Here is a 21711-nt window from a genome sequence, read left to right as displayed (position 1 = left end):
CCTACAAAGAGGACAGGAAAGACATCAGAGAAGAGAAATCAAAGGGGTTTCTCTGACCAGGGGACTTGTGCTCCTGGACCCTCCTCCTGCTGCTCAGGGAAATGCCCAGGAGGTGTAAAGCTCCATGCTGACTTTGCAGGGAACCTAAAGCAGTTCTCTAGGCACACAGAATATAGCTGTGAAAGTCACACCAGGGAGGTGGCAGGAAACAAAGGGCTTTGGACAGACAGGCTTAATCCATTTAAATTCAGTTTCTCTCTCACTTCCCCCCCACCCCCTTTGCCCTTAGCTCTCATCTGAGACCTCTTCCCCCACCTCCTCTCAGTCCAAAGTGCCTTGCACCAGTTTCACACCCAAGCTGAAAGAGTTATTCCACCTCCTAGCAGAATTAGACCCACTATTCCCTCTTGCACAGTCTCTTTCCACCAAATGTTCCCTGGGAAGGGGCTGCTGAGAGGTCAGTCCTGGTTAGTGGTTCCTGTCAAGATGTCACTTCTCTTGCCCAGGGTTCAAAAAGTCTCTCCCTGCTGGAAAGCCATAGAGAAATGGAAGAAGAGCTAGTGCTTGTGGCCAGACAGACTTGGAAAAACCTTCACAGCTCTGCCACTTGTTAGGACTGAAAGGCTTTTTAGGCAGGTGACAAGCAAGAAGAGCGACGTGTGGGACACTCCATCAGCAGAATTGGTGACTGGAAGGTCACAAAGGCTTCCACCAAGTTTCTGCAAACATCACAAGATCCCTGACCCCCAAATTTGGCTTCAGTCTGGCAGGAGCTGCAGGAAGGCCAGCAGACAGTGCCTGCACTGAGAGATGTCAGGCTGTCAGCGCTCTGGGGCTGGGGTGGGAGACCTGTGCTTGTCTGCCAGCAGCCTCCATACATCCAGGGAGCTGCAAACTGAGGTGGGGATAAGGGCTGCATGGGCACAGAGTGGCTCAGAGAGCTCCTGGCACAGGAGTAATAGCAGAAAGGACTTCTGCAGGCTTCACATAGGGCCCCCTGCAGAAGATAAGCACACAAGCCCCCAGAACCCCCAGTGGGCCATTTTCCCACTGCTAAACACCTACTTCTTGGCTGTGAAATAGTTGTAATCCCAAACACACCATGCGCTTTCTTTTGTGTTAAGTGCCTTGGCAGGAGCCAGCAGTTCTCACATGCACTCCCATCTCTGCAAGGACAGTGTTTCCCAGAACACCCTCTACAAAAGTCCCACTTTATTATTAAGAGCCAAAGTGCTCCTTGCTGCCTCACAGGCTGCTCCCACGCCTCTCCCTGCTTCCCCAGGGCACCAAAAGGCTCCACTACCATGGGCTGGAAGACACCAGGCTCCCAGAGACATCAGCATTCAAAGAAAAGACACTAAAGGAAAGAGAGACAAAGGCAGGAAAGCTTTCCTTACTGGGACCCAGCTGTCTGGCTCAGAGCAAGGCAAGAACGCAGGATTTGCTCTGCATTCCCGGAGCACAGCCAGAACAGCAGGAGAGGGGTAAATTCCCCAGTGTAAAGTCTGAGTCCTGTGAACACCAGCTCCTCTCTTCTTCCCAAAAACACCAAACACACCAAACACACAGTTCTGGTGCATCCAACAGCCACCAGCTAAGCACAGCAGCACCTTCCAAACATAGCCACGACCAGGCTCTTTCTTCTCACATCTGCTCACCGTACCCAGCATTTACATCCTCAATATGGTTCCCATAAACCAAAACATGAACAACTGATCACAGACAAATAAAACAGTAATACAGTCCGGGATGTCAGGAAGCCTTCCCCACTCCCTGCACACCAGCCCAGGCAGCTGGAGATCAAAGTTTTCTTATTTGCATACATTTCTTGAAACAATTTGCAGCTAAAGTCTGAGGGGATGCTGACACAGTCCAGGGCTTCTTCCATAGAAACAGAAACCAAGAAACCAGCTCTGTGCATTGCTGCCTCCATCTCCAGGTGGCTGAGCGTCTGGAGGCTTTGGCACCTCCAAAATGAGGGCTGTTCCCATCTTTTCCCTCCTCAGCATCCCACACAGGGAAAGACTTCTTGCAGATGGTAAGCGCAGGGCCAGACGCACACAGATTTCTTCAGCAGAGATCTGCAGAGATGCAGAGACATTTAAACCCAGAGATCAGGCACCCTCCCACACTACAACAAAATCACAGAGGAGCAAAATCCAGAGAAGGGCAACGGAGCTGGTGGAGGGTCTGGAGAACAAATCTTATGAGGAGCATCTTGGGGAACTTGAGGGGGGGGGTTAGTCAGGAGAAAAGGAGGCTGTGGGGAGACCTAGCACTCTGTAGTTATCTGAAAGGAGGAGGTAGTGAGGTGGGGGTCGGTCTCTTCTTCCTAGTAACACGCAACAGGTCTCAAGTTGCACCAGGGGAGGTTTAGATTGGATGTTAGAAGGAACTTCTTCAGTGAAAGGGTCATCAAGCACAAACCAGGGAAGCAGCTCAATCACCATCCCTGGAGGTGTTTAAAAGAGCTGCAGATGCGGTGCTTAGGGACATGTTCCAGCACAGGACCCAGCTGAAACACGTTAATGGCTGGACTTGGTGATCTGAAAGGTCTTTCCCAGCCCTAAGGATACTGTGATTCTGTGATTGAGCCGTCCCGGTGGGCACTGAGTGTCTAACAGGATCGTTTTAGTCCTTGACACCCCTAAGCCGAAGAGGGCCCAATCCAGATAGAAACCAGCTGCAGGGCTGAAAGGACTGACACGGGGCTCGGGCGACTCCAGCAGCTGCAGATGCAAAATCAGGAGCAGCGCGCGTACCCAGGGACTTCCACAGAGGCCAGGGGATGGGGACAAGCAGGAGCGGGAGGGGGGTCCCGCCCGGACCGCCCCGCTCCGCCCCGCCGCTCCGGGGCGGAGCGGGGCGGTCCGGGCGGGACCCCCCTCCCGCGATGCCGCCGGGCCCCCGTGTCCCCCCCGGCCCGGCTCGGGGAGAACAAAAGGCAGGAGCGGGAGGAGACGCGGGGAGGAGGGCAGGCGGCCCCGGGGGGGGGATAAAAGCTTCAGCGGGGACCCCCCCCCCATCCCTCCTCCGCCCCATGTCCGAGCCCTCTCCGCCGCCCGGCATGGCCCGTTCGCCGCTGCCCCCCGCCGCCGCCGCCGCCTTCTTGGCCGCCGCTTTGCTGCACATCGCCTCCGCAGCCCCCGCCCGCCGACACAAACCGGTGAGTCGGGACCACTCCGCTACCTCTCTCTGTGTCCGGCCACTCGGCCACCCCCTTCCCTCCCTAAATCCCAGCTGTCCCTTGCTCCGCAGCTCTCCGGTGCAGCATCCCCCCCCCCCAACCCCGCCCCGCCTTCCATCCCCTCGGATGCCGGCACTCGGCATCACCCAGCCGTGCCCCCCTCAACACCCCCGCCGGGCACCCCCGCTTTGGGGGCTCCTCTTGGGGAGTTTTCACAGGAGTGGATAGGAAAAAGGGGCTCTCAAGGTAGGGAACGGGACAAGGAGAGCTGAGGACACAGGATCCCCCCTTCAGTTTAAAGGCAACCGAGCTCTCGCTGCCCGCAGTAACTCCCCTGCATGTGCTGCCGATTCCTCCAAGTGTTACTGGGAGCCGAGGCTGGAGGGATGAATGCAGCGCGCAGGGAGGAGGGGAGCTGCAGGGCTCTTTCTTCCTGCACATGTCTGCCAGAGCCCAGCACCTGGGATGGAGTCGGGGCAGCAGGGAACTCCGCTGCCGGGGAAGAGGATTCGGGGGACGGGAGAGGACAGAGAGCTCCTTGTGCCGGGAATGTGTGTGTGTAATTGGGTTATTATACACACGCGCTTCGCCAGTGTGCCATAAAATAATGAGAGCGCAAATGCCCGGTAGCAGCCCAAGGGGATTAGTTCAGGTTCTGTCGATGGTTTTATTATCAGCTCTGTCATCTGAGTACTTTCGAACTTGGCTGCTAAATATGCTGTGGGCTGGGACTTGGCAGGGAGTTGCCTTGGCCCCCAAAGTGCTCGTATTATTCCAAACAAAATGTCACAGCTCTGCCTGGGAGGAAGGTGAGGCCAAACACTCGAGCGGTGGCAACCTGCACCCCGCTTATGTCCCCGCTCCGTCGAGTTCATCCTCGTCCAAACCGAGCCACGGGTGGGCTGGGAGGGACCTGCCCCAAGCTGGAGCCCGCTGGTTCCTGCAGAGACGCTGGCTGGGCTGCCGTGCCTCCAGCTCTGCCGTCTGTAAGCTGAGGAGATGTCGGTCCCGGAGGGACCCGCACAGCCTCTGGTCACCGTCTGGCTGCCAGCCAGGACCTGTGCGGGATCCCCGGGGAAGGGAGAGCCAGCCCGCGTTTCACACTGCCTGAACTTGGGTCCCGTCCAGATGGGATGTGCACTATTCCTCTCCTTCTGCCGGTGCTCGCAGCTGCTGACTCCAGCCCCAGAGGTTGCTGGGGCTCATCTGCCTTGGCTGGTACCCCTTGAACAGGAGGAATACACCAAACTGCAGGACAAGCACAGAGTTAGAGCAGGGTTCAGGTCTGCTCAGGCTTCTGCTCCATCTGATCCACCACAACATGCCTGAAAAAGGTATCCCCCAAATGGTGGTCTGCTTCCCACAGATGGGTTCTTCCTCATCCCAGGATAATGCTCTGCATCTTGAGTGCTAAGGCTTTCCTCTTGACTGGACTAATTCCAGGTGATGCTTCTACAGGTATGTTTTGTCCAGAAACATCTTGTGCTAGTGTGTATGACTAGCCATGTGGAGCTCAGGATTTCCAATCACATTTGGCTCAGTCATTGCAGAGATAGAGAGTGCATGGGTATGAGGTTGGAACTGGACAGAAGATTTCCCATCCTTTCATGTAGCAGCTCTCTGATCTGTTCCTTATCTGTTCTGGAGGTCACTTTAGCTCCCTAGAGGTAAAGCCAGCATCATAGTGGTTGCTTTCACATATAACATAAATTGACAGCAGTGCACCCCATTCCTCTTCCAGCTAGAGCACTCATGTCAGATGTGGGATGGCTGGGCTGACACTGGCACCTGCAGGAGTTTCTGGCCTCAGCCCTTCTCTGCCTTCTGTTACTGCAGAGCTCTGCCATGCCATCACATGTTCACTTCTCTGGCTGCTGCCAGTCCCTCTGTACAAAGAGAGGTTTCCCTGTGTCTAACAGCAGCTGATTTCCTGTCTGAGCACCTTTTGCTGTTGGGTGATGAATGAGAAAGGAGCTGAGGGACTGAGCTGGGAAAAGACACACTCCTACAAGGCAGACAATTGTGACTTCCTTGACCTGTGCTAGTAGGACCAGCACCTGGCACAGCAGGATGCTGCACTGTGACTTTTTGGTGCTCCAGTAACTACTCACAACAGCAATGCTGAGGGGGGAGGGAATCAAGGGCTAAGATTAATTGTAAAGCCAGGCTACACAGAGCAAACTGCAGAAGGAGCTGTGTTCTTTGTAGCAAACCCTGTAGATCTCCTTCACTTTTGCATTAGCACCTAAAGAAAGAAAGAGAAAACTGAGAGCAGAATATGGGCTGTGTCTGGTGTCCACTGTTAAACTTGAGAACAAAAGATCTGCAGTCCTCGGGGCAGTGAACGGCAGAGCCTGAATTCCTGCATTGCTTTCGGGTCCCCTGGGAAATCAAAGTCAGCCCATTTGCTGGGAAACTATCTCTCCTGGAGAAGTGCTGGGCACCCTCCCAGCAGCCAGCATAATCCCTTGGGAGTGAATGGGTCCTGCAGCTCCCATCTCAGGACCAGCAGGTTCCCTCCTGGGAGCATGGTGCTGCCTTTCCTGCAGCCCAGGAGCCTGGGAGGCCATCGGCCTGGCTTGGGGCTCCTGCAGGAAGGGTTTGATTTGTTCTCTTTGGTTTGGTTATTTAAATAGCGCAGTGAGTGCTGGGGTAATTTTAGGCATGTTTATCCTCTGCTCTGGGAGAGGCTGAGGACACATGTAAGTTATTCTCCAGTGGGTTTGATGTGTTTGTGCTTTCACATGCAATACATATGCACACCCTGCAGCGTGGCAAGACTTGGGGTGTGCAGCTGGCAAAGCAGAGCTGGGGGTGAGAAGAGAGCAGGGAGGAGAGAAGCACTTTGAGGAAGATGATCCTCACTCCAGGTCACACTGTGCTTCACTTGCTTCCCCCTGTGCATATCCTGCCCTGGTACCATAACTTGGGGTACATTGTATGGGTCTTGTCTAGAAAAGGATCTTCTGTGGCAAAACTATCCTGCAGAGATGTTTCATACCAGTCAGCTCTTTTCTCCCAATCCCAAATACATAGGCAGGTGAACAAAGGGTTCCTGGATATTCTCACACTGAGGACAGCTCAGCTGGTAATGAGAATGGAAGCATTGCTGGGTCTGCACAGAGCTGTTGAGCACGTCAGGGGTTCACTGAGGGCCACAGGTATGTTTTTAGAGGTTCACTGAAATCCTGGTGAAGATGAGATCCACAGGAAGAGGCAAGTGACCAGACCTCCTCTACTTAGTGGAATTTGTGCAGGAGGAAGGAATTGCTGTCTCACAAATGTGGCTCTGTGAAAATAAGTGGAGGGGGGAACCCCATCCAGATACCTTCAGGATACTGGGTAGAGGTTTAATGATTGTCTTGTGGGTTTGGAGAGCCCAACCTGCACATCTGAGCAGCATACACTTCCTGAGGGCAGAACATCTCCCCTCACAGCTCTGCAGAGGGCTCCTCTGTGCCACGTGGCTGTATCCAGTGGGAGATGTCCTGGCTGCTGGGCACCAATAGGTCATTGCCCGCCTTAACTTGGATGTGATTGTACAATGAACAAAACATCTCAACCCCTTCCTCCTCTGGCTGGAATGTGCTGCTTCCTAGAGCAGTTTCTTGGTTTCAAGGGGATTTCTAGGTCATCAGATTAAGGGCTCTTGAAACCTTTTGCTATCCTGGCATCCTGGGGATTGTTTGCTTTGTCAGTACCCCTGTTTCTGGTGAACTGTTGCTTGGGTGACACCATCAGCTTGGTTGTGGTGTTGTTGACAGACTAGACTCACAAACTGTCATGTAATAAAGTGTCTGATAATAAAAATAGTCCTGCAGTGTTTATTTATTTGCTTTCTCTTCTTACAGCAGAGCCTGGGTCTTCTCATTCTGTCTGTGGGCATAAACATTTGCAGTCCACAATGTTTCATGTCCCAGTTGCTTAGGAAAAATAAACATTTTCCTTTTTTCGTTGCCAACAACAACTACCACCAAATAATCCGGAAACAAACTGTCAGGCCCCAGGAGTTTGTGCTGGTGGTGCCACAGAGTATGGGAAGGAACCTCCAGCTGTGTGTGCACGGCCAGGCACCACAGCATCTCCTGCTTGGCCTCATTTGGCCAAAGTTTGGCCTCAGCCTTTGCATTCCCCCTCACTCTGTCTGCAGTTGGATGAGGCTGCAGCCCAGCAGGAAGGAGCCAGTCCTGTAGCAGAAGTATTTTGTGTTAAGAAAAAGTTCAGTTAGAGGGGTTGGGAGACTCTGCAATGTTAAGGGGGAGGTAGGATCAATAAGTGTGGTGGCTTTGCCTCACCATTGCTTCCACTGAAGTTCCATTGTTTGCACTATGAGTGCCTCAGCCAGGTGCAGGCAAAGCTGAGGGGCTGACCAGGCCAGGCCATGAAATTTTAACTACAGCTTTAGCACCTTCCAAGGCTTCTGGCACATAACCTGACCAGAATGGGGCTGGCTCCAGTTTTACCAAAAATCCATCACCTGTAGTTGCACTTTCAGACTTGCAAATCTACACTGGGCTGAGAGCCAGGCTGGCCAAAACCTGGCCATGGGACTCAGGACAAAGGTGCTGATTTCAGGCAGAAACATTGCTGCAGACCATTAAGGGGGTGAAGAGCCCCTTGGGGGCTTAGCCACACAACAGTGGGCAAAAATGGGGTGAAAGAACTGTCTTGTGTGAGAACTGCAGGAGAAAGCAACTCTGCCATCCTTCTCCATGCACTAAAGTGAGGGCAGGAGCAGTCTGAGGGGCAGGGTCACACTTGGGAGGAGGATAAAGCCACTAGCAAAAGAGGCAGCAAACACCAGGGCCTCACCAAACTCAGAGTAACAGAAGGAGAAAGCAGGGAGAAATGGAAAAGCAGGAGCAGAAGGGACAGGGAGGTGGGGAGAAAAGCCATAAGCCTATGTCCTAGCAGAAGAGAAAACAGCCCCCAATGACAGGGGAAGTATCCAAAACTGATGGGTTTCGTGTTGTAACTTGTCCAGTCACTCCTGTCTGAGAGGAGCAGGGTCTCCTTTCATGTCTGTGCTGCTGGAGCAGGCAGGGGCCCAGGTAATTAGGTACACGACAGAGGAGACAAGTTTAAGTTCAGGGCAAGCAGCAGAGTTTGGACCAAGCAGAGAAGAGCACTGGGTTGGTCAGTACCAGGCACTGGCCTCACTCTTGGTTTTTTTTTTTTTTTGGTCCAGTGTTGCTGATACTGCACTGTGGCTGTGCTGCTCCAGCTGCTGCTCCTCCTAGGAGGCTCTGGAGGGCAAGTGCAGCCCAACACAATGAGGTTAAAGATGCTCCCAGTTCCTTGGGATGGCTGGGACACTTCCTGGGAAGCCTGGCTGGTGTTCATCTGGCCCCAGCAGACCCAGAAGTGATGGCTGCTGTATCACAGCCTTCGAAGGCTGATAAAGCTGTGAGGAACTGAGTGGTCAGTCTGTACCTCGGCTGTGATTTTTGTGCTCCCATGGGATGTGTCCTTTCCCTCCTGTCCCCTGCCTCAGCCTTTTGGTCACAAGGAAGAGGTACTTTCTGTCTCTCTGTGTATAGCTTTGTTGCTCTGCCATCCCCACTGCCCTCCACCCTTCATTTCAGGCCTGGCAGTCCCTCTGTGCTTGTGCTGTGCAGACATCTTGATGCTTGATCCCTATTGCAAAGCCCTGGCCTCTTCCCTTGGCTGAAAGTTTTCTGTTCCCATGCTCCCCAGCAGAGAGTTATACTGTGCTTGGCAGTCCAGGTAACTGCACACAGCCAGGGGCACAGACCCAGCCTTGTGCCAAGGTGCTCTGAAACCTGTCCTGGTTGCAGGGACCCTCCTTTGCTTTTGTTTTCTGGTAATCCTTTCCCCTCCGCTGGTGGGATGGAGGAAGCGGAGACTCTTTGCTAGTCACCTAGCAGCCTGTGCCCTCCTCATTCTCTCTTCACAGGTTTGCACTAGCCTCAGCAGCAGCACAGCCCTAAGCAAAGCCCTAAAGCTTACAGCTGGGACATTCTATCACATTGAGAGATTCTCAGGAGAACCCAGAGAACACCCAAGAAAGAGGGACTTTGGTGCTGGGTGGGAAGGATGCGACCTTAAGCGAGAGGATGTGTTATCTAAGCCTTGGGAAGTGCCAGCAGTGAGGTGTGTCCAGCCAAGGAGACCAAAATCTCCAGCCTGACGTGTGTCCTGAGCATTGTTTGGCAAGAGGTTTCTGCCTGTCACATTTCCCCTTGCTGGCTGTGCCTGCAGTGGCATTTTCCAGCCCTTTCCTGCCATGGTGCTAATGGTGGTGCAGTGACAACAAGGAGAAACTTGCTGTGTGCCTGGGGGCACAACGAGCCTGGGTTCTCTGTCCCCAGGTCTGCCTCCTGCCCCCACCCAGAGCCAAATGCAGGGCCACTCTCTATCCCCTCCCAGGGCTGGGTGACAGCAAAGGGCAGGCAGGCAGGAGCAGGAAGGGTCCTGCCTAAGGCAAGGTGGGGTTTGGATGGCTGGAAACTGGGATTCATGCCAGTGACCTTGAGCTAACCAAAGAGAAGAGAGAAAACCTACCTCTGGTCTGCGTCTGAACAGGGGATCCCATGGGGTGAGAAGGCAGTTGCTCCTCTCTCTGTGCCTGCATGGAGGAGAGTGAACATCTTCAGTTTATGTCAGTGCCCCAAGCCAGGAAGGAGGTGATCAGCCTTCCTGGGCGACCAGGGGGTTGTGCTTAGCTTAGCCAAGAAAAAAAAAAAACTTATCTGTGTCAGCCTCAGCCCACTCACCTGGAAAATTCTTGAGAGTTTCCCAGTGCTCCCAGTTCCTCAGTGAGAGCTCTTCCCAGGGTCCATCTCTACTCTTCCTATGTACCTCAGAGCAGCTCTCCTCCACCTCCTGCTCCTGGGACACCAGACATGTTCATCACCTGATGTCCTCAGGCAGCAGGACCTGCCTCCCATGACAGTGGATGCTCTTGAGCACACCCAGGAACAAAGAGCCACACAACCCTCTAGGCTGGGTTTTGGTGACCCAGCTGCCATTGTGTGCTTGGCAGAGGCTCTCACCAGGACTGGGTGCAAGATGTTGGCCAGGACATGAACCTTATCAGCTCCTCCTGCCAGCTGCCCTTTGCAGGAGCTAGCTGCCAGCCCAGGCAGGGTGCCAGGCAGCTCTTAGAGAGCTCCTCTTTGAGACACAGGTACCTCTGGCCTGGCAGGGCCCCAGCAGTCAGCAGGAGCAGCTGGGTGCAGACTCCCCTGGGACAATCCAGTCTGTACACCCTCCTTCCACTAAAGCACTGGATGGGTTCCCAGTGCCACAGGTGGTCAGATGGGGAGGCTTTGCTGTGCAGGATGTAAAAGGGCTTTCTCTCTTTGCATGTGTTGATGGTTTGGTTCCCATGGTGTGTGAAAGTGAACTGGGATGCCAGCACTGGGTTGGTGGTTTCTAAGGCAAAGGTTGGCAGGTGCCAAGCCACCGAGGGTGGTTTGGCTGGCTGGGAAGGACAAGCCAGCAAACTGGAGTGGTGACAGACACACAAAGAGCCGGACACCTAAACTGCACCTTGTGTGACCTCCCAGGCTCCTGCATCACTCAGAGGCACGGGGCCATTACAGAGCTGGGAGCTCGGCAGCAGAATTAATGCCAAGAGCCTCACACATCATTCCAGCCCGCATGAATGGGCTCATTGTAGGCAACAGAGCAGTGGCAGCACGCGGATTACACGGCATCATGGCAGCCCTGGCATCGTGCCCACCTGACCTTCATGTCCCCAGCAGGAGAGCTCTTTACAAGGGAAGCAAGGGGACTTCTAAACCCAGGTCCTCACTTTGGAGCCCTGTGGGATCTCTACCTGAGGGTAGAGATGTGGCACTGCTGCCTCTCAGCTCCTCTTGCTGCCCACACACCCTTAAATTTGCTCCCTCAGAATCAGGCAAAAAATTCTGCGTTTGGACCTCTGGTTTGTGCAGCACAGTGTCACGGGGACCAAGCCCCTCTTACCCCACATGCCTCACAGCCTGCTGGGGATTATGCTTCATGCTGGCCTCATAGTCCTGCTGTCAGGTGGGAAAGTGATGGGAGTCAGCTAATTAGCAGAAGTTAAAGTTGCCAAAGGGAACACTGCTTTTCCAGCTAAGTGTGGAAGAGCCAGGCAGAGTCACAGAGTGCAGTGCAGCAAACAGGGTATGGCCCTGTCCATCCTTCTGCAGAATTGGTGGGCTCAGGCAGTGATAGGGGCTGCAGGGACAGTCAGTGCTGCTCTCTGCCCCATGGGCTGGGCTCTCAGTCACCCCACCAGATCCACATGTCCTGCTCTCCAGCTTGCACTGTCCCCCAGCCATGCTGAGAGCTTGCTCAGCATGGCAGGACAGCAAGGAGACACCATGGGAAGCACAACAGTGTGCTGGAGACTAAGGGCTTCCTCGCATTAACATCACCTCTACCCGGGGCCAGGAGGGAAAGAAGGATGTGGGGTAAAGGGGGAGAATTCACTCCCAAGTGATTTGTTTCATTCCTGAAGGGTCTGGTTCTCATCCACAGTTTGCAAAAGCATTTCCTGCCGGCCAGCTGCCAAGGGAAAATGGACCAAAAATAGCCCAGTGCTTAAGAGGTGCCATGGCAGGACATGGTGCCTTTCAGGTGTGACCCAGCCTGGCAGCAGCAGAGCCCAGGCACAGAGGGTGTTTGTGGGGAGCAGTTTGTGCTCTAGGAGCTGGGGAACAGCCCCAGACAGAGGTGGAACTCACTGCTGCAGTGCTGCTGTGGGGAGTTCTTCACCACTCTGCAACCAGGACCTCTCTTCCCAGGCACTGCAGTCACAGCCTCGCTTTTCCCTTGTAGGACACATCTCGGAAGCATCACACTTGGAAGGAGCAGAGTCCTTGGCTGTCTTCCTTGGTGAACACTATGGGGACCGGTGTGCCTGCCAAGAGATTTCCTGCGGGTGTGGGGGAGCAGGTACCAGGCTGGAACCCTCCCCGCTGCGGCGTCCCCGACCTCCCGGCCCTGCTGGACGGGCAGAACGGGCGGAACCGTCAGAAGCGATTTGTCCTCTCTGGTGGACGCTGGGACAAGACTGACCTCACCTACAAGTAAGAGAGACCAGGAATAGGAGTCAGGCTGGTCTGATTCTCCATCCTCAGATCCCTCAGTCTGATTTTCCTTGGGACTGGAGCTCAGCATGCTGTGACTGCTGGGGGACAGCCCTAAAACTGAGGGGAGAGGGAAGCCACGTGCTGACCCACCCGCAGGGTTCTCCCTGGCACCTCTCCACCCCCTCATGTACACCCTGCCATAAACACAGCTGCCCCCTGCCCAAACACATCCCCCTGGGCCACAGCCTCCCCCCCTCAGTCAGTCCCACATCAACACCCCCATGTGTGTAACTTCACTTCCCCACATCAAACCCCAGACACACGCTGAGCCCCAACCCCCTCTTGCTCCCCCCAGCCACCCCGCTGTGGGCTCACTTCACAGTTTATTTTACAAAGACCTTTTTATTCAGCTGTTATTGACATTCCCATAAACATGACTTAAAGTAAAGTTTTGCCCAAGCCACCCCACACATTCTCAACTGCAAATCTCCTCAGCAGTTCTGTGGGGGGGTTGTGCTGCCCCCCCAGTTGCCCAGGAGGGCACGAGTGGAGAGGTGAGCACACCCGTATGGACTTTGACAGCATGTAAATCATCTTCATTTAATTAAGTGCAGGAGACAGTTCCTCATAGCATTAGGAGGTGATAGATAATGGAAAGGCTTCATCCATTTTCTTTTTTTTTTTTTTTGGTTAAGAATGTTAAAGAAAGAAACACAGCACAGATGAACATGCAGGAGCAATGCTAATGGGAGGGACAGCAAGCACCCTCCGGGGCAGACCTATGGTCTGCTGGTGTTACAGGAGGGCAGGAGAGGCAGCAGCTGCTCTGAGTGAGCCCAGGTTTCCAAGTGCAAAAAATGCAGAGACTGAGGAGGAGAAATCACATCACACCACTCCCAGGTATTTTTGTGGGGCTGGACTCATGAGGGACAGACCTGGGAAATGCTGCATCACTTCAGAAAAGCACACATCTGCAAAGCTCTCCAGAGAGCTCACCTCTGGGCCCACCAGCCAGAGGGGCTCAGAACTGATGGGACTAATCTGCTGCACGTCTTGTTTGGAAGAGGGTGCTGGAGCACTGCTTGTATGGTCTGGAGATGTTCTGGTTCTGAGAGGGAGTGGCAGCCCTAGTGACACTGTTCCTACAGCTAGAGTCATCGTGACAGCAGTGTCTGTGGGACAACAGCTGGTGCTCTCCTCATCCCCTGTCTGTTGCTTTTCAGAATTATCAGGTTCCCGTGGCAACTTGTAAAAGCTAAAGTGAGAAGGACCATTGAGGAAGCTCTGAAAGTCTGGAGTGATGTGACCCCACTGACCTTCACCGAGGTGCAGGAGGGCCGGGCTGACATTGTCATTGATTTTACCAGGTGAGCACAGTGGGCAGCAGCAGCAGCAGCATCCTCTTCCCAGACAGAGCAGTAGCCTGGAAGGCAAGACTTCTCTAGCCAGAGCTGAGACCTGAGAGCACAACTTAGGCATTTCAGTGGAGGCTCATATTTCTGCTTTCAGGCACTGGGATTTTTTAATTTTGTTGGGTTTTGGTTTTTTTGCCAGCTGTGTAAGTGCAGCTGTTCCGTGCTGGCTGTGCACGGTACCGTTACAGATCATTCATTAATTTTCCTGGTACATTTACATTTCTCTGCCCACAGGCTGTTTTCCTAAGCGATTGTTTTGACTTTTCATCTTCAGGTTCTCCATCCTGTCCCTTGACTGAACGACGTAGCTGTCTGCCCAAAGACAAATATAGTTCCTTGGTTAAATGAATCTTGGCTCCCAGCCTGAAATTCACTTTTGGCAAAATACGCACAGGGGCAAAGTCTTCCCTCTGTTGTGTGTTTGCATAAAACTAATGAAGGCAGTGGAGATCGTCCAAGCAGTGATGTGATCTGCATGCTGTGTACTTGCCTGTGCCTCCCTTAGCATTCTAAAGCAGCCACAACTCTCAGGGGTTTCCTTCACTAGTCAACAGCAGGCTTGGCTTGAGGGAGCCTAAGGACTGGGCTGGGATCAGTGCTGCTGCCCCTCAGCATCCCCCTGTGGCTCAGCTTATGTCAGTGTAATCTTGGCTTGAGCAGCCACCTCTTTAATTCTTTGGGCTCCATGGTCAGCTTTGGGCTGGAAGCTAAACAGGGGGAGGAGAGAAATATCCCTGAGAAAACATGTGAACTCCCCAGAGCTTGGTGTGACCAAGCTCTGCTTCTTTAGTGCCCTGATGCAGAACCAGGTTTGTGGCAATTCAAGTGGCTCAAAGCAGTCAGTCCAGAACTTGGGATGGGAGTGAGAGCTGCTGGCCCCTCACAGTGGCTCCCCACCTTTGGCCAGATGCTGCTGCTCACTGGAGGCACCCAGCCATGTGTCTGAGGTGCAGTTTGTCTTCCCTCCAGGTACTGGCATGGAGACAACTTGCCTTTTGATGGGCCTGGAGGGATCCTGGCACACGCATTCTTCCCCAAGACCCACCGGGAGGGAGATGTCCATTTTGACTATGATGAGACCTGGACCATTGGGAACAACCTGGGTATGGTACTGTTTCAGGGGAGGCTGTGGATATTCCAGAATGTTTATCACTTGGAAATGATTCAGTTGGGGTGTGAACTGGGACCATGTAAAACTGAGAGGCAGCAATCATTTTCCTGGTATGGTTGTGGTGTCATCTATCACAGCCCTGCTGGCAGTATTCAGGTATTTCTTGCCACCCTTGAGCCACAGCAGAGCCTCTGTCTAGCATCAGGACCCTGGTTTCCCAGTGGGCTCCCCAGGGACACATCTGAGATGGCTCCCCTGCCACTTGGGAATTGCACACAGCATTGGCAGGAGCCTTTAGCAGGGAAGGGATGAAGGAAAACTGAGGCTCAAGCACTGGCTGACACATTTCTCTTCCAAAGAAGTTTGGCCCCAGTTTCTGCACACACTGCTCACCCCCTGCCTGCAAAGTATTTTCTCACTGAATAAGTCCGTAACGGGAAACCACCCAGGCTCCAGCTCTGCCCCTCTGGCCTGGGAATGCTCTGGCAGTAAACAAAACCACATCAAGTCATGATTTTTTTTTTCTTTTTGCTAATAATAGATCCAAGCTGGTAGCTCTCTGCTTGGGCACTCCAGGTCTGGTGCCACAGTATCTCACGAGATACTGCAGTACTGCCTGGGACCATCTGAATCAGTGCCCAGATCATCAGTTTCTGTAAAACCTGCCAAAATTAACTGATGTCAGCCCCTCCTGCTCCTTCCCAGTTTATCTACATGGACAAAGGCATAACCACAAAGCCCAAGTTAAGCCCCTGCCTTCTCTGGGGTTTCCCAAGCATTTTGACCACATCAACATTTGGGGCTCAGATGGGCTCCTCCAAAGTCCACTTTATTTGAGTCTCTGTGCAGGGCACAGGACTGCTACATCTCCAACCTTTTTCATGCTGACCCACAACAAGAACCACAGAAATCCCAATCTTCCTGTAGAAGCATTTGTGGTCCTTTGGGAAGGGTAAGCTGTGCTGTAAGCCCCCTCTGTTGGGGCTGCCTGTGTTTTTGAAGAATTTCCTATATTCTCCCACAAAGATGATAGTAGAGGCAAACAAGGAACTGAAAATGGATGCCAGTTCCCATCAGAATCCAAATCTATTCCATGGCTATTCTCACTCCCCCTCTGTCTTCCATAAATAAATGTTGTAAAAGCTCTTTGCAGCTAATTGCTATTTAATTTGCTGAAAAGAGCATTGATATACACAAGGATAAATCCTTGTCTCTGCTGTCAGTGAGGCAGGGAAATCCTTAGCCTTATTCTACAGATTGGAGAGCAGAAGTATGAAGAGGGCCCTGGGCTCACCCCAGAGCTGTGCAGAAAGCAGGGCTTCTGGTGGAGAACCTTCTATGGGGGACAGTGATGCTCCCCAGCACAGCTTCCTTCAGGTTGTTCACCTCCCCTGGAGAGTCAGACAATAGCAGAGCTGATCTGCCAACACTGAAAAGCATCAAGTGAGGAGACTGCCAAACTAAACAGAAGTGTCTGAAAGTTTTCTATAAATCACTGACTTAGAAATCCCACTTTCTCATCTGACCTAGATGTGTAGATTTAATGGGGTCAGTGCCATGCAAATTCATCACTTCGACATAAAGCTGACCAGTGGAGGAAGACAGGGGCTCACCTTCCTTATGCCCTTCCCAGGCACTCCTCCCAGCTGCAGCCCTTCTCTCCTGCCCCATCCCAATGCTCCCTTGGAGTCAGTGGGAAATCCAGCTTGGAGCACCAAAGCTGGCTGAGTCACATCCCTGCCTTTCTCATCACTTGGGCTGCAGCTTGGAGGATTTCTGGCTGAAGGCAACTGCATGAATAAGCTGGGACTTGTCAACAAACAGCCCCTCTCACAAGTTTCCCTGCTTAATATGCCTGTCTTCCAGCTTTCCCTGAAAGTTATCAGCTTCAAAAAGGATCCACTGGAAGCTAAATAACACCTGCCAAATGACACATTTTTGCATACTGAAATCTACTTTCCCCCCCCTCTCCAAGGTTATGTATTGTTAAAACATGATCTCCCATAAATCTGTTTGAATCTAGTGAAGAAGGTTTGACACTGGATACATTCTTATGCTTTCTAAATGTCCCCTTCTTGCTACAGTCCACACACAAGCAATAAATGAGCTCCCTCTGCTGCCTGTGGGGCAATGGCCTGTAGTAGGTTTTAATCCTCTGGTGCAGGTACCTTCCACAGTGGATGTGATCCCACACTACAGCTGTAGCCAACAACTGCTGCAGGGTTGGATGGACAAAGCCCAACCTTACCACCCCAGCACCTACATCTGCAGACCAGGCTTCTTTCTCCATGCAAATTTCTTCTATTCAAAAGCACACAGAAACCCACTTTCTTCCCAATAGCTGATGGGGTACAGAAACTGATGACTGGTAGAAGTGAACCTAGGAGGCAGACATCCCCCACACGAGCAGGCAAAAGCAGCTCCTATCTTTTCCCTTTGCAGGCACTGACCTCCTCCAAGTGGCTGCTCATGAGTTTGGCCATGTCCTGGGCCTGCAACACACATCTGTCTCCAAGTCACTGATGTCTCCTTTCTACATCTTCCGCTACCCACTGAGCCTGAGTGAGGATGACAAGCAAGGTATCCAGTACCTCTATGGGAAACCCAATCTGCATCCTGACCCAACCCCAACTCAGCCAGCAGAGCTGCCCCAACCAGACCTTGAAACAAATGAGATCACCAACGTGGAGGTGAGTGAACAGCATGTCTGTGTCCTCCTCTAACACCACAGCTTGTTCCGAGCTACAGGGACTGTCCTCACAGTGAGGCCAGCAGCAGGCTTACACCTGGTTTGGGGTCTGTGTCTTCCATCCATGCTGCTGAGCATGGTCTAGACCTCACAACTGGCACTGCCAGCCAGCCCAGGATGTGCAGGGAGGGGATCTTTGGGCAGCATGTGCCCAATCAAAACCAGCTGAAAGCAGGGCAGGTGCCTGGACACAGGGACTCACCATCCACTGATCCCAGCCTGGACAAGGGGGTCTCCTGCCAGTCCCAGCACCTGACCCCCGTGCTTTGGCAGCCCCTGCAGCCTGATGCCTGTGACACAGCGTTCGACGCTGCCTCCTCCATCCGTGGGGAACTCTTCTTCTTCAAGTCCCGCTACGTGTGGCGGCTCCGAGCTGGAAAGCTGCAAGAGGGATACCCAGCTCTGGCCTCCCGCCACTGGCAGGGGATCCCCAGCTCTGTCGATGCCACCTTCGAGGACCCTCTGGGCAATATCTGGTTTTTCCAAGGTAAGAGCTGTTAACACATCTTTACTGAGGGGTGTTCAGGACCCAACAGGTTCCTGGGAGCACAAACCTTTTGGACATCCTTAGTGAGCCAGTGATCCTTGTTATTGGTTTCCTTTTTCCATTTAGTATGAACTTTTCAGCAGATATTGAGGGGGCAAGAGAGAAAGAGGGGTCACTTTTGTATTAGACAGTCAAGATCTCCTCCTCTAGAACATTTGTTTTGAGCCTTTGCCTTGGCACTGCTGCTGGCAAAGGAGAAGGAATTGCTTGCTCCATCCCCTGGCTATCCAGGGAAGTAGTGTAACAGGAGAGACCCCCAGACACTTTCACAGGTTGTGAAACTCCTGAGCCTGTGCTCCCAAGGTCCCACTCAAGGGATAGACATTACCACTCCTCAGACACTTGGATGCAGAATTTCTGTGGTAGCCCCAGACTGAATGAGCCTACAGGGAGCCTGTGTGCAGAGCCAGGCAATCTGCCACCACAGGGATTAAAAACCAATCACCCATGGAGATGCCAAAGCAAGTCTTGGCCATCTCTGGAGTTCAAGACCTGCAACTAACTCTTGTTTCAGCTCCACTGTTTTCTTCAGTGTTCTTTCCAAGTGTAAATTCAATAGTGTGGATGCAGTATGACCTAAGTACCCAGGTGTCCTGGGTGCCCACACCTCATCCATGCTCTGTGAGACTGAGAACCAGAAAGCACAGCACATGGCTCTGCAGACAGAGCTCCTGCATCAACAGATTACTGAGCACCTGACCTGCACACTTAACAGTGCTAAAATTGGCAGGCTCCTACCATGAGTTAAAATGAGATAAGGGGAAAATATTATATGCCATAGGCTAATTACAGATTTCCATTTTAATCTAATCTGGAACTTTGCTTTCAGTCTCTTTTTCAGCTTGGTAACTTCTCTGCTGGTTTCTGTAGCTTTCCAGCCACATGCTCCCTTTATGCCTGTGCATGCCCACGTATGTTCTCCAAGAGCTGATTCTGCAGGGTAGAGGCTGGTCCCTCTAGCCAAGTTCTTTAGTGTAACTTCCAGAAATAGAGGAGAAAAACAGCTGTTAAAACAGGCCTCCTCATCCCACCACTGGCACCCTCTGGGCTGCACCAAGGTGGGAAGTCAGCTCCTTGCACTGCCAACACTTCGGGCACCCGTCAGTGACAGTGTCCATGACATTGGTGAGGTTTTAGCCACTCAGGCACAGCTTTCCCTGAGAGCTCTGGCAAGACACCAGCTCCACTTTCACGGTTCACTGCTGAATTATCAAGCACCAAAGAGCTCCTGAACCCTTGTCTCTCTTTTCTGCCTCCTCACCAGACTCTCAGTACTGGATTTACGATGGTGAGAGACGGGTATCTGGTCCCACCCCAATTGTGGACCTGGGCCTCCCTGCATCCCCTGTGCAGGCAGCTCTGGTGTGGGGGGCTGAGAAGAACAAGATTTACATCTTCAGTGGAGGCAACTACTGGCGCTTCAACCCCCGTACCTGTCAGGTGGACAACATCTATCCCCGGACCATGGCTGACTGGCGTGGAGTCCCTCAGGAGATCGATGCAGCTTTTCAGGATGAGTTTGGTCAGTGCAGTGGGGACGTGGCCTGCTCTGGGTGGGTGCTGAGGCTGATGCCAATGCCCTGCTGGAAGAACTGGGCAAGATTTAGACACCTGGTAGCAGTGGGCACTTCCCAGGCTCAGCAGATGCCATATGGTGTAGAGAGAGGGGCAGCTTGCTCCAGGAGGCAGGAAACTGAGGTTTCTTTAGTGAAAGTGAGAAATTTTGTCACTAATAATTGCAACAATCAATAAGCATCTAATAGAGAGAATTCAAAGACTCAGGAATGGTCACAGAATCCTACACAGATTTTACTGCTGCCAACAAAGAAAGTGGTGAGAAGACAGCAGAAATGCTGCCTACACTTCAGCCTAGGCAGCTGACCTGAATGAACAGCATGCTTTTGGTATTGCCTGCTACTCCCAGAAGTGCCCCATGCTGAAGACAGCATGGCAGTGCCACAGAAACACTGGGGACAGACAGGGTACTTGGGATGACAGGTGTGGTGACTGCCTCCTTCCTCCCAAAGGATGTGGTGGAACAGCCCCCAGGTGGTTCCACAGCCTAAATCTTAGGGCAGCTTCCCCACAGTGACAGATCTCTGCAGTAGGTGTTCACTGCTCTCTGTCATGGGCACTGTTCAAGTCCTAGACATAGTCTTCCCTCTCAGGGCTCAGTCACTACATGGGTACAACATATTTAAAATCACAAGGAATATAAAGCAAAACCCATCCCTTCAAAACTACAACAGTGTGAAATAACTGTAAGCCACAAGCCTGGGTTCAAGTGGAATGAATTCAGCAGCATCTCCTGCCACTTCTGGTATACAATGTACTAGCTAGACAAAATGCTAGGAAAAAGCTCAAAGCTGTGCAAACCCTGTTTCTCCTAACCCTTCCTCTATTACCCACAGGATTTGCCTATTTCCTGAGAGGCCGAGATTACTGGAAGTTTGACCCAGTCCAGGTTAAAGTGCTGGAGGGCTACCCTCGCCAGATCAGCCAGGACTTCTTCAGCTGTACACCTTCCTCCAACTCCTTCAGATGAGGGGGGTGCTGATGTCCTCCATGCTCCCCTTCCATCACCCTTACCTCCAGCAGCCACACAGAGGGTTCCCTTTGCCATTCCTGGCTTCCTTTCAGGCTCAGGGTCTGACATAACAGGTCTCTGTCCTAACAAGTGACAAAGTTTGCTCCTCTCCAGTTCCAGCAGCCCCAGCTTCCGTTGCTTATCAATACAAAAGCATCTGCCATGATCTTTGCTGGCAAGAGCAGCCACTAAACCCTTAATGGGGCCATACTCTTCCAGCAACAGCACCAAAAGCCATCAAGCCAGCTTGGAAGGAGATCACACTTCTAATTAACCTTGACCCCACCCTGTAGAACTGATCCAACGGCATTTCCTATGTTTACATAGCTCTCCACAGCAGCACTCGCTGCTTCAGACATTGGCCTGGGAGGAGAAGGGCTTCCATGGAGACACCTCCCGTACCCTTAGCCAGGGACTTTGAAGGACACCGACTGCCTGCGGAGGAGCGCAGACGTGCGGCTGCTGCCAGGGTCACCCCACCAGGCTGCGGTGGTGACTGCCAGGACCCTGCCACAGCCCTACTCCCGGTTTTATGTTGTATTACTAGTATGCGGTAGGATTTTATACTGGTTTGTACATAGACAAGGGGCTCTCTCGCTCCCGGGGTGCTGGGTGCCAGTGCTGGACACTGCCCCGTCGCTCCCCGTGCTCCTACCGAGCTCGGTTCCTCACCCCGGGTTGCTCATGACTGCACTAATCGGCTTCGGACCGCCGTTCCCAGCCCGCCTGGACACCGGCCGGGGGCTGACACCGAACAGCCCCGCTCCAGCTCTTTGCACACCCTCCAGGCTACCGAACCTTATGCCGATAAAAACACATCACCCAACCCAACGGGGCTGGCTCAGCTTCTTCACCTTCCACCCCACCTGTTCCTCGCCCCGGCTGGAGACTCCGCCGCGAGTGAGCCGGGGGTGACCGGCACCGCAGCCCCGGGGGTCTCGGTGCCGGCCTCTCCTCACGTGCATGACTGTAGAACATTACAGCCCCCTACGTTCCTACACCCCTCTGTGAGTGCTGTGTATTTATGTACCGCCCTACAACAATAAACCGCCTCTTTTCTACACACCG

At 52.9% G+C, this 21711-nt stretch overlaps 1 protein-coding gene across 1 annotated transcript; it reads left to right on the top strand.

The window, feature by feature from the left end:
• Window positions 1-2940: 2940 nt before the first annotated feature.
• On the top strand, window positions 2941-21706 carry MMP11 (matrix metallopeptidase 11). Its single transcript, XM_030460521.1, has 8 exons — window positions 2941-3166; window positions 11981-12231; window positions 13458-13601; window positions 14619-14752; window positions 17203-17450; window positions 17783-17996; window positions 19321-19578; window positions 20468-21706. The coding sequence occupies exons 1-8, from the start codon at window positions 3041-3043 to the stop codon at window positions 20599-20601; spliced, it is 1509 nt and encodes a 502-aa protein (XP_030316381.1). The 5' UTR covers window positions 2941-3040; the 3' UTR covers window positions 20602-21706.
• The last annotated feature ends 5 nt before the right edge of the window (window positions 21707-21711 follow it).

This window comes from Calypte anna, chromosome 15, assembly GCF_003957555.1.
Source record: "Calypte anna isolate BGI_N300 chromosome 15, bCalAnn1_v1.p, whole genome shotgun sequence".
Classification (NCBI taxonomy): Eukaryota; Metazoa; Chordata; class Aves; order Apodiformes; family Trochilidae; genus Calypte; species Calypte anna.
This window is presented reverse-complemented; position numbering and strand designations above follow the sequence as displayed.

What these genes read in the sequence shown, in the direction of transcription:
- MMP11 (XM_030460521.1), top strand. Translation starts at nt 3,041, where the DNA reads ATGTCCGAGCCCTCTCCGCCGCCCGGCATGGCCCGTTCGCCGCTGCCC. An exon ending in AAGACTGACCTCACCTACAA is followed by an intron (nt 12,232 to 13,457) that starts GTAAGAGAGACC and finishes GTTGCTTTTCAG; the next exon opens with AATTATCAGGTTCCCGTGGC. An exon ending in ATTGTCATTGATTTTACCAG is followed by an intron (nt 13,602 to 14,618) that starts GTGAGCACAGTG and finishes TCTTCCCTCCAG; the next exon opens with GTACTGGCATGGAGACAACT.